The sequence below is a fragment of the Juglans regia genome, chromosome 15 (assembly GCF_001411555.2).
Source record: "Juglans regia cultivar Chandler chromosome 15, Walnut 2.0, whole genome shotgun sequence".
NCBI lineage: Eukaryota > Viridiplantae > Streptophyta > Magnoliopsida > Fagales > Juglandaceae > Juglans > Juglans regia.
In genome coordinates, this window is record NC_049915.1 from 13,684,390 (window position 1) to 13,698,816 (window position 14,427).

A 14,427-nucleotide genomic window follows, 5' to 3' on the forward strand; every position below is an offset into this window, starting at 1 on the left:
CTTTGGTGGAAATCTACATTTAAAGAGAAAGTTAGTTCAAAGGAAATTTATGCTCTGTATGATCAAAGTATGTGAAAAAAAAAGAAGAAAAGTGAACGAAAAATAAGAAAAGGCTGAAGTGGTTGAAAAATTAAAAAGGCTACAAGAACTAAGAGCATTGGCAATGGACTAGCCAAATGCCAATGCAAGTCTAAACTTTAGCTAGATGTGAGAAAAAGCTTCCACATTGAACTAGCCAAAAGTCCAAAACTTAAGACTTGAGCTACAGTAAATCTTAAGTCCTCTCCAAACATGGCTAGTTACTATTCACAATGGAAAGCAATATTTTGTTATTTCATCACTTCCCTCCCTTTTTAAATGGTAAAACATGCATGGCATGCACATTATTTATTCTACTGATTGCAAATATTGATAGAGTAGATACATTATTTTTACAAATCATTAAGATCTAGGAAATATATGAATTGTATTTGTAAAAAAAAAAAATTAAAAAAAATATATATTACATTATTATTTTAACTTTAAGATAGCTAGTCCAATGTAGACTCATTTAGTCAAAAATTAATACTATAGCCAAAAGTTAAGATTCTAGCTAAAGTTTAGACTAGCCAAGCCATTGCCAATGCTGTAAGGTGGCTAAACGAAAAATGTGGGAGGCTGGAAAAAAAAAAAAAAAAAAAGAGAAAAAAAAAAGTATTTTTGTTTGGTGTCTTTTGCCCAGAGATGATTTATCCATCATGGGAGGAAATATAAAATAGAGAAAACTCAATAAATAGAGTGTGGATCACTTCCGATTTTGCTAAATGTGTAGTTGGTTTTACTTCATTGATTACAGAAACAATAATGTCAACAGTATGAGCATATAGTCGAAAAAGAGTTATGGTTTAAATCATGTGGATATCTCTTTTATTGTTCTTTCCACCAAGTATTTTTCCAGTTTGCTTTGATTTTCATTATCCATTTATTTCTTAGTTCTCACCCTGTGGCCTATCATTACAACTTGATTAAAGACCTTTTGATCTCTGATTTTGGTTTGACTAAATTAGTGAAGATGATTTCTGAAAATTGGATTTATGTGGTTAAGTTTTAAGAGAATTCTCAGTACAAGAAAACTGCTTATTTGTGGCCAGTTAGTTCTAGCGAAATGACTATTTACAGTTAAAATGAGTTTATTTTGGTTACAAATAGTCTTTTCGTTGCAATTAAATGGTCACAAAAGCCCATTTTTCTTGTAGTGTCTTTTGGTTTTAGTTATTCTACTTTTATCTAAATTTATAGGTGGAGTTCAATTGGCTATCTCATACACATATTCAAGGTCTTAGCTTTATGTTGAAGTAACGTTAACTCTTGCATGACAAATTGCTAAATTTTTTATTGATTTTCTTGCTATCCTTGATATTAAAATAGTAAGATACTAGTGAATCTAATTCAGATCATGGCTTGGTGAGTGATGAGACTTATCCATGGAGTCTAGTTGATATCGTTTGTAGTAGTCTTTTATTTTCTTTTATTTTTGTTTGAGGACAAACAAAGTTTTAAGTTTGGGGGTGTTTGATACCTTGCATAATTTCCTATATTTTATCACTTCTTAACTTTAAATTTTAGTCCAATTTTATTTATTTTTGTTGATTTTAGGTTTTATTGTTGTTATTTAAATTTATTTCAGATTAGAAGAAAATAAAGACTCAAATTTTAGCAACCTATCGACTAAGAACTATCTTGGATTTAAATGAAGATTTATTCTAATATAAGAGCTGGTCATCAGTGCTATTTAGGGGATAAAGATCAAGTTGAATTTGTGTAGAGCAGAAGAAATTAATGGAACCTGTCAAATGGCATATTTTTGAATTGGATAACTGTACAATCTTGAATTTGAGAGAGAGCATATTTTCTTAGGAAGCATATGAAGACCATATAGAAGAAGAATATCAAGAGACAGAAATCAAAAGAGGCCAAAAGGAACAAAAGACGGAACGCCGTGAAGTTGAAAAAGAAAGAAAGAAAGCAAATGACTAAAGGAACAGATGAAAGTGAATGTTGAAATTCAAAAAAAAAAAAAAGTTCAGACCTTTGTCGATACTTACCTACCAACCACAATTAGGGAAGAGGCAAGAAAAAAGAAAGAAACGAGTGAGAAGCTGAAAAAAAAAAAGAGAGAGAAGGAATAGACGTGACCATCTGCAGATGAGAGGGAGACCGACACAGAATAAAAATTCGAGGCCGCTGGGAACTACGAGGGGATTTTCTTTTTTTACTCAGAAAAATTATGGTGAATTCATTGATGTTGAATTTAATTTTCAACATGAATTAAATTTTCTTTATTCTAGAAAATTGATGTAATCTAGTTTCAAACTATGATTGTTTTTCTATGCTAATTTGAAGTAATTCTCTTTTATATTTGTCTGATTTATTCTGAACTTATTGCTTCTAATTGACTGGTCATAAATTAGATTATTTTGATCTTGTGATTTACTTTCGAAAGAGAGAATTATAGGATAAACATTAGATATTTCAGTATAAGTAAATATAGAAATCGAAATACCTATATGAACTTATGTAGTATTAAAATCATTAGTCTTAATGCATTCATGTCTATTAATTTGCATTCTCCTGTATAAAATGATGATCAAGAATAAATCTAACTGACTATCGAAAGAGGTTTTTGCATGACCTCAGAGAATTTGCTAACAAGAGAGATAATTAATTTCAATTAGTTAGATGATAAAAGTATTGTGAGGGATTAGGTGAAATCGATTTCCTAGAAGTTCTTTTTTTTATTGATTTAATCATTAAACAATAGCTTTCTTTTGCTTTGAATATTTTCTTTAAATTGATTTTATTTTAATTTACAATTATAAAAATCTTAGTGAATTTTCTAAATAAAGGTTAGTATAATTTCGATACTTGTCAAAGTTAGATACCATTTCTTGAGGACGGACACTCTTCTTATCACTTTACTATAAAATTCTGATATTATGCATTTGTAGTTTTGCACCAATCAGGGAGAATCGCAAAGCAAAGAGAGAAGGATTTATAAGTGTTGTAGAAAAGACGGTGATTGGTCAAGAAGGAAGAAGTTACAAAACAAAATATAAAGCAGAACTTGGGCTGACGCGCGTACTACAACTCCCAACATAGATTGTAATACCAACAAGGATAGGGAACCAGCCCACGAAAGGTTTTCAAATAACAATGGTAGTAAGACCTTGACGAGAGGAAACTGGAAGAGGAGAGCCAGATTAATGATGGTAGGGCCACAATGAATTCTATGGATCCCTTCCTCCCTCCTATATATATCTATCTAGGAGTGTAACGGGTCCAGTTTTAAACATATTTTTTAACCGAATCGGTACATACTGGTTTTGAGATTTGAAGAAACGATACTACACTGGTTACACCCTTAAACCGGTACTTTCGGTTTTACTGGTTTTGATCTGATTTTAACGGTATATTATCTAGTATATTTATTATAGTATATAAAAATATAATGATAATATATTATAGTATATTATAATATATATCATAATTATATTATAGACTATAGTGATATATTATAATATATAATATTGTGATATATTATAGTATATTATAATATATAGTAATATAGTTTTAGTATAACTACTAATATAATAGACTATAAAGATAATATATAGTTATTTATATAGAATTTAAAATTTTAATATTATATTAATTAGTAATTTATCATACAATACAAATTTATTTTACATATAATTATATATAATATAACAAATCATATAAAAAGTATTTTATACAATATAAAAATTAATATATTTATATATATATGAACATGTCCAGTCTGGTGTTAGAAAAATGAAAATCGAAACCAGACCGATTTCAACCGGTTTTGAGAAAATTGGAACCAATACTGGCCAGATAAAACTCGGTACCAGACCAAGCCCACCTGTTCAGTCCGGTTCGGCCGTTTTTTTTTTCCAACCCTATCTCTATCTAGAACTCTTGATTGCGGCTTACAAATGTTTATACAATACTAAACTCGCAACATTTAGGGCTTGTTTGGGTAACTCATCTTATCTCATATCAAAATTTTTCATTTTTTCTATCCAAACATCACTCAAACACAATTTTCAATTTCAAATCTTCAAATTTTTTATTTAATCATTACCAAATCATTTATAATTTTCTCAAACTTTCAAATAAAACACAAAAAAATAATACAACTTTTTTAAATTTCAAAACAAAGATTAAATTCAAAAATTATATTCTAACAATATTTTAAGTTTATTCAACTTTTTCTCTCTCCTTTTGTAGAATACAATACATCTTAACTCAGACCATTTTACTACTATTTATAGAATTCTCATCCCATCTCACTCTTCAAACGTCTACTTAGAGTTATCAATTTTTTTCATGACCTACAATCAAAACACAACCCAACATCATAAAATTAGTGAGTTACCCATGTAATCAATCAAATGGGATCAGTTATAATGGGAAAGATAACACACCACCCCCCCCCCCCCCAAAAAAAAAAAAAAAAAAAAAAAGGAAAGATACCCCAAAAAACAAATGCTCCTTGAAATGCATACTTATTTTAGAGGGATAGAGAGCGCTTAAACTTCTACAACTTGAGCAGTGCTACTTACAAATCAAATGAAAAACACATTCTGCACACCGTTGACATGTTATAATTTGATTTGTAAATTTCTTTTCCCAATTAATCATTCTATGTCAATTGTGTAGAGGGTGTTTGTTTCACACCGGCTTGTAAATAGAATTTTTTCACATAATAGGTAAAACTATCAACGGCTTAGTAACTGAGATGATGAGAAGACCCTCTGTAACAGCTCGTCAGAAAATTCAATAGATGAATTTCTTTATATTTTAGGAACCTTGTGGAAACCCCGATAAGTTTTCACGAATCGATCAATCATAAAGGTTTTAGTTTGTTAGCATAGTTGAGGTACTTAAAAGTATTGAAATGAGAAACAATCTGCGCCATTAGAGGTTAATATGAATATTTAGGATTTTAGAGTGTAAAGTTATTTTTCAATTTTTCTAAGTGAATAGTAACCTTGTGTTAGCACCTAGAGCAATGTTTTCAAACTCACAGTGTGGAATGACTAAATTAGGTTAGAGACTTTTTATTTGGACACTTAAAAGGATCTTAACCACACTTAGTCAATAGTATTGTACACTTGGCACCAAGAGGAACCATGTGATGGAAATGTAAAGGAAATCAAGCTTTGTGATCATGTCATCTAAGCCAAACACTATTCCTTCCAACCATCTATTTTATGCCAAACTAAAGAGGGATTCAACTCTAGAGAAACCCTAAACACTTGGAATCCAATTGAAATTCCAAAATTTTGGTTGAAACCGAAACTCAAAATGGTTTCCCAAACCCCAAAGTTTTCCTCCAAATCCTAAATGAACCCATTTTTAGCTTATTTTTTAATCATTTGATTAAATGACTTACACATGATATTAACCACTAAAATTAATGTTACATCATTATTTATTCTTTTAAACCTTGGTAACTTTATTGGGACAAGAAAAATTAGATTTGGGCCTGATAGCGACTCAAACCCCATTGAAATCCAAAATGGAAGCCTATTAAGTTAAGACCTATTAAGGCCAACGAAATTGAGCCACCAAGGCAAGGTTTGTGCAGGCATTTTCTCCACTGCCATGACAATCTTATCACTTCCCAAAGAAGCCCCAAACAATGGTTGATGGGATCGAAAGGCCAGAAACCACCTCACCGCCACCCTTCACAAAGAAACTTCCATGGTTGAAAACAATTCACTGTTGCCCACGATTCTGCCCTTAATTTTGGTAGTAACACCTCGTATTTTAGCGTATTTTTATTGAAAGATTATTTCTATTAATTCAAAATTTATTCTCTTGTTTAAAAGTTGTTGGTTATTTAGTTGGTTTATTTTTTTATTTTTATTTTGTGAAAATTATTTTGATGTGCTTTCTTAATATTAATTATTGTTATGCATTTAAATTTCTTTTATTTTAAATTATTTTATTGTTAGGATTAATTATTTATTTTCATTTAATCACTATGTTTGAATTATTTTATTTCACTTGCTGTTTTGAAATCTTTTTCGTTGGATCATTTTTTTGTAACCCAAGATGTGAGGATTGAACCTCATTTCTTTCCCTTTCATTTTCTTTTCCCTTTTTCTTTCTTTCCTTTTCCCTTTTTCCCATTTCTTTTCTCCCTCAGCTTTCTCTCCCGCGCGACGCCACCCTCCCTCTCTCGCCCCGTGCATTTCTTCCTTCCCCAGCCTGCCACCGTGAGCCGCCCATGTCCGACACCGCCCACCACCACAGCTTCCCCTCCCGTCGACCATCATCCCCCACCAAGCTTAGCTCCTATCTCGCCGCCGTTCTCCTCCACGCATGACTTGAAGTCGCGGCACAAGTCATGCGGCATTCTCTTCGCTCCAGCGCTGCCGTCGCGCCACCTCCAGCCACCATTTCTTCACCACTTCATCCTCAACCTCTTAGCAAGCCAATGCACCCAACCCCAGCTCTGATCCACCACCAGTGAAGCCCCACCATCAATATTTCCATTTTGAGATTTTTGGTCTTCAACTGCCCTCTACGCCGCCACCCACGGCCAACCACCACCATCATTAGCTTCACCGACATCCCTAAGCCCTTCCCTAGCAATCTTGGGTCTTGGTTTGTCCTTGTTCAAATGTGGAGTTTTGAGATCCACGGCCACAGTGCATTTTGAACTGTTCTATTGCTGTGTTGCTATCTCTTGCACCTCCGTGATCATTCAAAAATTATAATATAGCACTGTAAGTATTTTTTCAAATATTTTTCATGATTTAAATGTATTTTTGCACTAATTCATTTCATTGTGATCTGGTTGGATTTACCGGACTGAGTCCGTGGAGTAAGGGGGTCAGATGGATTGGTGGATGAAGTTGTTTGTGTGTTTGGGCTATGTTGAGTGTTGTTGGATGTTGGTTATTGAGATGTTTCATGTACATGGCATATTTGCACGCATGATCATGTTTGTAAAGGAAACTGGGTTTTCGTGTAATTGCATTCATGTTCATGTGTTTATTGAAAACTAGATTTTCTTGTGAAACGGTTTTCGGGTGCATGTGTATCACGACTGCAAGCCGAGATAGGGCATTATCTCAATGGAGCTCCTCTAGTCACTTGGGAGTGGAATATACTGAGTGACGTCCCCTTGGTTGTCGTTGGGCGATAACGGGATCGGACGGGATGGTAACGCTCTAGTGCTGACTCCGTGGCCCTTTTGCTGACAGGGGCTAGAGGATGATTGGCCATGTACGCGTTGGACACGGAACTGGGCATCGCTCGTTACGAAGTCACACGCATGGTTGTTACCCGTGGTGTGGCGAAGGGAGCCAGGATGTGCGGATGGTCCCTAGGAGAGATCATTGTGCATACAGTAAAATTGATTAATGGGCGATTTTCTAGAAAAATAGCGTGATTTGGATAAAAGGATTTTTGTGTGGGTCATTTTTTGGGAAAATGATGGATTATTTTTGGGCCAAATGGGATTTTGGCGTGTGTTGGAAAACATTCATTTGTGGAGAAATGATATTTTGGGTCTGATGCATACTTCATCATATGCATGCATGTTGGTTGCATTAATGCATTTTTAATCTCGTGAGTTGTTTGGATTTTACTTACCTGCGGTACCATTTATGGTAATGCAGATTTCGATGCAGATGATGCTGAGGGCGAGCCTGAGGATTCGGCTCCGCCGGAGGAGTGATATGGGATCACTCGTATCTGTATTTGGACTTGTATTATATTTTATTTTAGGATACTGTATAACTCTTTTTAAACGTTTTACTTACGTAAATTTGTATTAAAAATTATGGTACTTAGTTGACTTACTTAAATTATCTGCTGCGTTGTTTATTGTACATTATTGCATGTACACCCACTTGGCACTATCGTTGGGATCCGGGACCGTGTTGTCATCTTGGTGTCTCGATTCCCGTGTTCCCGTACATCGGGATTGGGGGCACCACATTGGCTGACACCCCCATCACTAGGGTTGCGTTTGGGTAATGAGGTGATCTCAAATTTTCTATGAATAGTAGTGAAAAAGTAATAAAAAAGTAATGATAAAGTATTGAATACTAGTGAATAGTAATGAAAGCTAGGCAAAAAGTATTAATAAAATAATTAAAAGTACTGGAGTATTATGAGAATACTCTATTACCCAAACTAGCCCGTCATTCATACCCTTCACAGAAGTTGTTTCTCTTTGAGTCTAGGTTATGTTGGTATATTTTATGTTGATTTTAATGGTTATTAGTTGGTTCAAAAGCTGGTTTAAGCATGAAGAGGTTATTATGGGCGATAAATTGGACACTGTGTGATATTTTGATAATTTTGACTAAGTTATTGGCAAGATCTTGATCTGATTTTTTTATCGAGTATGGTGAACATTCTAATATATACGATGGATGAATATTAGTTAAATTTTAAAATCTTTTGATAAAATTTTTACTTAGATCCAAAAAGCTGAAAATGGAAGGTTGAAAACAATCTCTATTTTGACTAAAGATACAATTTTTGTGTTGGCTTTAAAGATACAATTTTTATGCATCAAGGAGTTTAATTAGTTAGGTCATGTGTTTGAGGTTTTCAGGTAGAATGATGTTTTGATGCAAATATGGCCATGCAATCTTCTGTTTGATGCTTGTATATAGAAATCAACTTTGGTGAAAGGGTTAAGGCCGAATGCTTTGCGATGAGTTTTTGTGATTTTGAATTGTTGATTCAAAGCATGATAGTTTTTAGGAGTTGTTATGATGGAAGTATGTTATTGAACTTTTGGAATTCTTGGAGTGGTTGTGAAAAGAGATAAAACCTTAAGAATTAAGAGTTGTGCTTAAGGTTTAAAAACTTGAAGTCTTATATTGAAAAGATTTGTGATTTTTGTGAAGTTAGTTTTTTGGTTGTTCTAGTATGCTATTTGAACATAGTATATGATTTTGTATGTTGCAATATTTTGGTTTAAGCATGAGAAATGTGGTTTGATATAATTGCAACAAAAATCAAAGGATTTCCCCTATGTATGTTTCAGCCTTGTCATGTTTGACATAGTTGTGATGTGTTTTAAATTTTTCTAACAAGATATTTGGATTTAGAACACAATTTACATGATGAATGTAAATTTTGGTGAGTTTTGGAATTGAATGTAAAATCCTTAAACTAGAGGTAAAATGGTCATTTTCCCACATGTAGATGGGTTAAATGGTAATTTTATTCTAAGATAGTATTTTTTTATTTTTTTTATTTCTAAACCGTTAGTGATGAGTTTCTAACGTTTATAAATATCTACTTACCATTTCTCATATTTGACACATTTTTATCCGTTATGCAACGATCATTGTAAGTTAGCTTTTAACATACTATCAGATACTGTGTATGTTTGTTAGTAAAGAAACTATTGTCTATGTTATTATGTTATCATATATGCCATGCTATGTCATGTCAGTAGATCTGCGTCTGTTACATTCTATTAGGCAATTTTCATCAGTTATACATTATATTTTGTCATGCAATGTTTGTCTATTACACAAATATGCTCTATCATGAAATTTTTATATAATACACAAATATGCTATGTCATGAAATGTTTATTTGTTATACGTTATATCATGTCACCAAATGTTATCGGTTACAAGTTATATCATGTCACAAAATTTTATCAATTACATGTTGTGAAATGTCACAAAATGTTATATGTTATATGTTATGCCTGTCAAGAAATCTTATCAATTAAATATTGTGCCATGTCATGAAATGTTATCTATTACATGGTATGATATGTCACAAAATGTTATCTGTTATATGTTATGCTATGTCATGAAATGTTACACGTTACATCACGAAATGTTTACTTTTTTCATATTATGTCATGTTATTCATCTCACGTACATGTCATGTTACATTTTGTCATTCTATATGTCATCTATTTTCACGTCACGAAATGTTTCATGTTATGTCACGTCACGTTAATTGGACAAAGAAGATAGTTGCTTTAGAGAAAAGAAGATAAGAAGATAAGCCTTAACTTATTGGTAGAGAGAAGTAATACAAATAGGGATTAAATGATTGGCAATGTTCAAGGCGAGTAAGGCTCTGTACAGTGAGAAGTGGTAGTAGTTACTGTAGTTTATACATGGGAATAACAGTTTAAATTCAATCATTAGCGATGTAACATAAAAAGTAGAGTATGTTTTGAGGAATTTGTATGACCTTGATTATGTTAGCATGTCACTGTTCACATATATCTCTCTCTTTGGAAAAAAAAATTCTAATAATAGAAAACAATCATTTAGAACACAGAAAATTGCAACACAAATTCCATAAATTTCCAGGAAATAAAATGAAGAGGAGATCCAAACAATATTATGGCTTAGAACGCATCAGATCATGTTGGAAATTTGTGGATAAGATCAAATGTATGTGATTGTTTTGAAGGTAGCCGACTAAATTTATATTACTTTTTGCCAATAAACAATTTAAAAATTGAGATATGCTTTAGCCACAACAGGATCCCATATAATTAAACTATAAACTGACATGGGTTGAAGTGGTATGTTAGATTGTAAAGTATTTTTATTTTAAAGTAGATCTAACATATCATGTAAAATCATGTTAGTTTGTGGGGTTTACTTTTGTAAGATCTGTCACAATTTCCAACTTTTGGCTATTGCATTTCGATGTATCCATGCTTCTCTTAAGAAAAAATAGTTTTTGTCATGGAATTAAGATATATAGTGCAGTACTGTTGCAGTACTATATCAAGGCAGCCATTTAATTTCATGGTAGTTATTGGTGGAAGAATAATCTATTTTTTTTTCTTTTATTGAATTTTGTTGGAAATACCCAAAAACTAAGCAATGGGATTAGGAGCATTCTTGTTGTTCCATTTCTCTTTGTTTATTTATTTATTTTTATTGTTGTTATCCTTACCAACATCACTCTCTGCGAATGATCAATATGTGTGTCTTGTCTTGTTTAGATGTATGTGATTGTTTTGAACATATTTGAGATGGTTGTCTTTGTCATTATTGAAGGAAGGTAGCCGACCATTTAGGCTTTTTTTGCTCTAGTTCATAATCAGGACAAAATGTTCTAAAGATTCATACAATAATTAAGCTTCGTCAACTCGTAATTATTTTGTTTTTATATACCTCATGATCTCATGATCAAATTGTTTAGCTTTAATGCTAACCAAATCAAGTTGGGCATTAATCATCAAATAAATACTGATCATCAAAAGCAAAGACAATGGCAATAACAAATACAAAGACTCTCTGTGAATGATTAATATGGGTGTTTGATCTTGTTTAGATGTATGTGATTGTTTTGAGCACATTTGAGATGGTTGTCTTTGTCATTAGTGAAAGAAGGTAGCCGACTAAACTTATTTTTTTCTTTAGTTCTTAATCAGGACAAAAAGTTCTAAAGATTCATACAATAATTATCCCTATTTAATATAAAATCTTACCTTCTTGGGGCTTGATCATGATCAGGCTTCGTCGACAACATGTAATTATTTTTGTTTGTATATACCTCATCTTGATTCTTTACATGATCAAATTGTTTAGCTTTAAATAAGCTAAAATCTACTAATCTAAAGCAAAGCCACCTTACCTTTCATATCAGCACCTCAAAGTCATCAATAGTATCTCTCAATTACTGATCCTGGTCTTTCCTTTCACATAGCAAGGTTCTTTTTTTCCCATTTATCTATTAGTATTAATGGCTGCTAATTCAACTTGTATCTGATTAATTTCTCTATATTTTTCTTTTCTATGTAAAATTTAGTAGATTCGGGGTTGCAGTTTATTTTAATTTCTCACAAGTATTTGGAGCCGTTTGAATTTGAAGATGATTATCATTTATCTATCCCTTACATCCATCTGGATCTGACAATATTTTTCAGGTAAAATTCATGTGAAACCAACCAACACCTACCTCGATATGTGATGTTTGTAGCATAGAGAGCCTAGGAGAGATGGAGCTTCAACATTTCAAGCACGACCATCCATTCTTCCTCAATGAAGAGGGGGAAACGCCTTCTTGTCAACTATGCTGGGAAAGAGTCTCTGGTCCTAATTATAGTTGCAAAGAGTGTTATCGGTTCGTCCTACATAAATCTTGTTTTGAATTACCTTCCGAATTGCAGCACCCATTGCACCCAAAACATCCTCTTTTTCTCATCCCTTCAAAACAGATTTCAAACAAATCGGCGCAGATATGTGTTAGTTGCAAAAAAAAAAAAAGACTTTTGGGATTCATGACTTACAATTGTTCTCACTGTGAGTTCAATCTATGTATCAAGTGCTCTTCTCTACCACTCACCAAAGAAGCTAAAGTTCACAAACACCCGTTGACCCTTATGCTGAAATTATTCAAATTCAGTTGTGATCATTGTGCGGAGGAAGGCAATGGCATGTTTTACTTTTGTGCTCTGTGTTCATTCGTTGTCCACCCAAAGTGTACTTCCTTACCTTCAATTGAACAACCGCTCACCCTCGAAAATAAAATTCATGACCACCCTTTGACACTATTGCAGAAATCGTTTACATTCACTTGTAATGCTTGTGGGAAGCTAGGCAGTAGCATGTTTTACTTTTGTAACATGTGCTTATTTGTGGCTCACCTGGATTGTGCTTCCTTACCATTGATAGTCAAAGTTATACGGCACGAACACCCTCTCAACCTCACCTTCTCCATTCCTGCCACTCAATCGAGCATCGTAGTTTGCAAACTCTGTGTTGGCACAGTGAACACGAACTACGCGATCTATTATTGCTCAAGTTGTTATTTTGTTGCCCACCTTCATTGTGCTACAAGCAAAGAAGAAAGAGATGAAACAATTCTGCAGAATTTTGAAGATAAAGAGTTTAGTGAGTCATCAAAAACAATATTGGAATATGAAGATATAGGAACTGATGAATTTATTGACTCATCAACGTTTATTGTCAAAATGATCAAAGTCGGGGTAGATGGAATTGAAATAGCTACAAAAATCAAACATTTCTGTCATGAGCATGACTTAGAGCTCATTGACAAGCATGGGATCTACGAGAAATGTGATGGGTGTGTGCGGTCCATCTTTCCTCCTTTTTACACTTGCGCTCAATGTGGATTGTTTCTTCATAAATCTTGTGTTGAATTACGAAGAAAAATCCGACACCCACTTCACCAACATCCTCTCATGCTCCTCCCAAGATCACCTTATATTGAGAGCTTCTTTATGTGTAAGACTTGTCGTCGTCGCTGTAATGGCTTCGTTTATCATTGTGGCAGATGTGATTTTGACCTTGATGTCCAGTGTAGTCTAATCCCGTATATGTTTAAACATGATAGTCACGAGCACCAGCTTATTCTTTCGAAGCTATCATTGGGTAAAAAGTGTAGTTGCTGCAATTCAAGTGCAGGATACAAATTCCTCTGTGCTAATTGTGAATTCGTTGTGGACTTCAACTGTTTAACCCTGCCACATTCGATACGATACAGAGAACATGAACATCCTTTCACACTTTGCTATACTCCAGAAGATGACTCTGGTGAATATTATTGTGATATCTGTGAAAAAGAACGAGACCCGAAGCGTTGGTTCTACTATTGTGAAGATTGTCTTTACCCTGCTCATCCCAAATGCATTCTTCGGAATTTCATGAATGTCAAGTTTGAGAAAGCTTGCAAATTTGATATCCACCAACATCCCCTTACTTTGGTTCGGAAGACCGAACATGAGCCTCTGTGTAAGAAATGTGGCAAAGCTTGTACAAACCCCATGTCTTATGAATGTGTCAAATGTAATTTCAATTTTCACAAAAACTGCTTGCGACCATCTACCACCTTAAAGGAATTAGAAATCCCTTGAGGCTAGTGTATCCACTTTCACTTTCTTGTTGAACAAATGTTTGTTCTTGCTAGTTAAACAGTTTAATTTTTTAGAGATTAATTTTTCCTCTTCATGCAAAAAAATTTCATTGGATTAAATGTACCTTGATATTTATACTTGTAACTCGACCCGAGCTAGTGTGAAAAGCAACTATTCTGACCCGATCAGAAAAGAGTAATTATACATACAATTAAAGTGTGTAAACGCCGCGTAATCGTTTTGAAAAATAGTGGGATCCACTATTAAAAAAATAATCTTTTTCATATGGATCTCATATTTTATTCACTTTTTTTAAAGCGATTAGACGGTAGTTGCACAATTCACAATTACAAATATATTTTCTCATGAGGAAAAATATGCATTCAAATAAATAATTTCGGATCGAACATATTAACCGAATTTCCAAATCTGAATTCAAAATCGTCCTCTTTTTTTTTTTAAAGAATATAATTTCAAAAAATCGATTTTTCCGCAGTTTTGATTTTTCATGTAACTGACAC

At 33.3% G+C, this 14,427-nt stretch overlaps 1 protein-coding gene across 1 annotated transcript; it reads left to right on the forward strand.

The window, feature by feature from the left end:
• Positions 1 to 12,655: 12,655 nt before the first annotated feature.
• Positions 12,656 to 13,906, forward strand: LOC108980054. The gene has a single exon (XM_018950871.1). The coding sequence runs from the start codon at positions 12,656 to 12,658 to the stop codon at positions 13,904 to 13,906; it is 1,251 nt and encodes a 416-aa protein (XP_018806416.1).
• Positions 13,907 to 14,427: the final 521 nt, after the last annotated feature.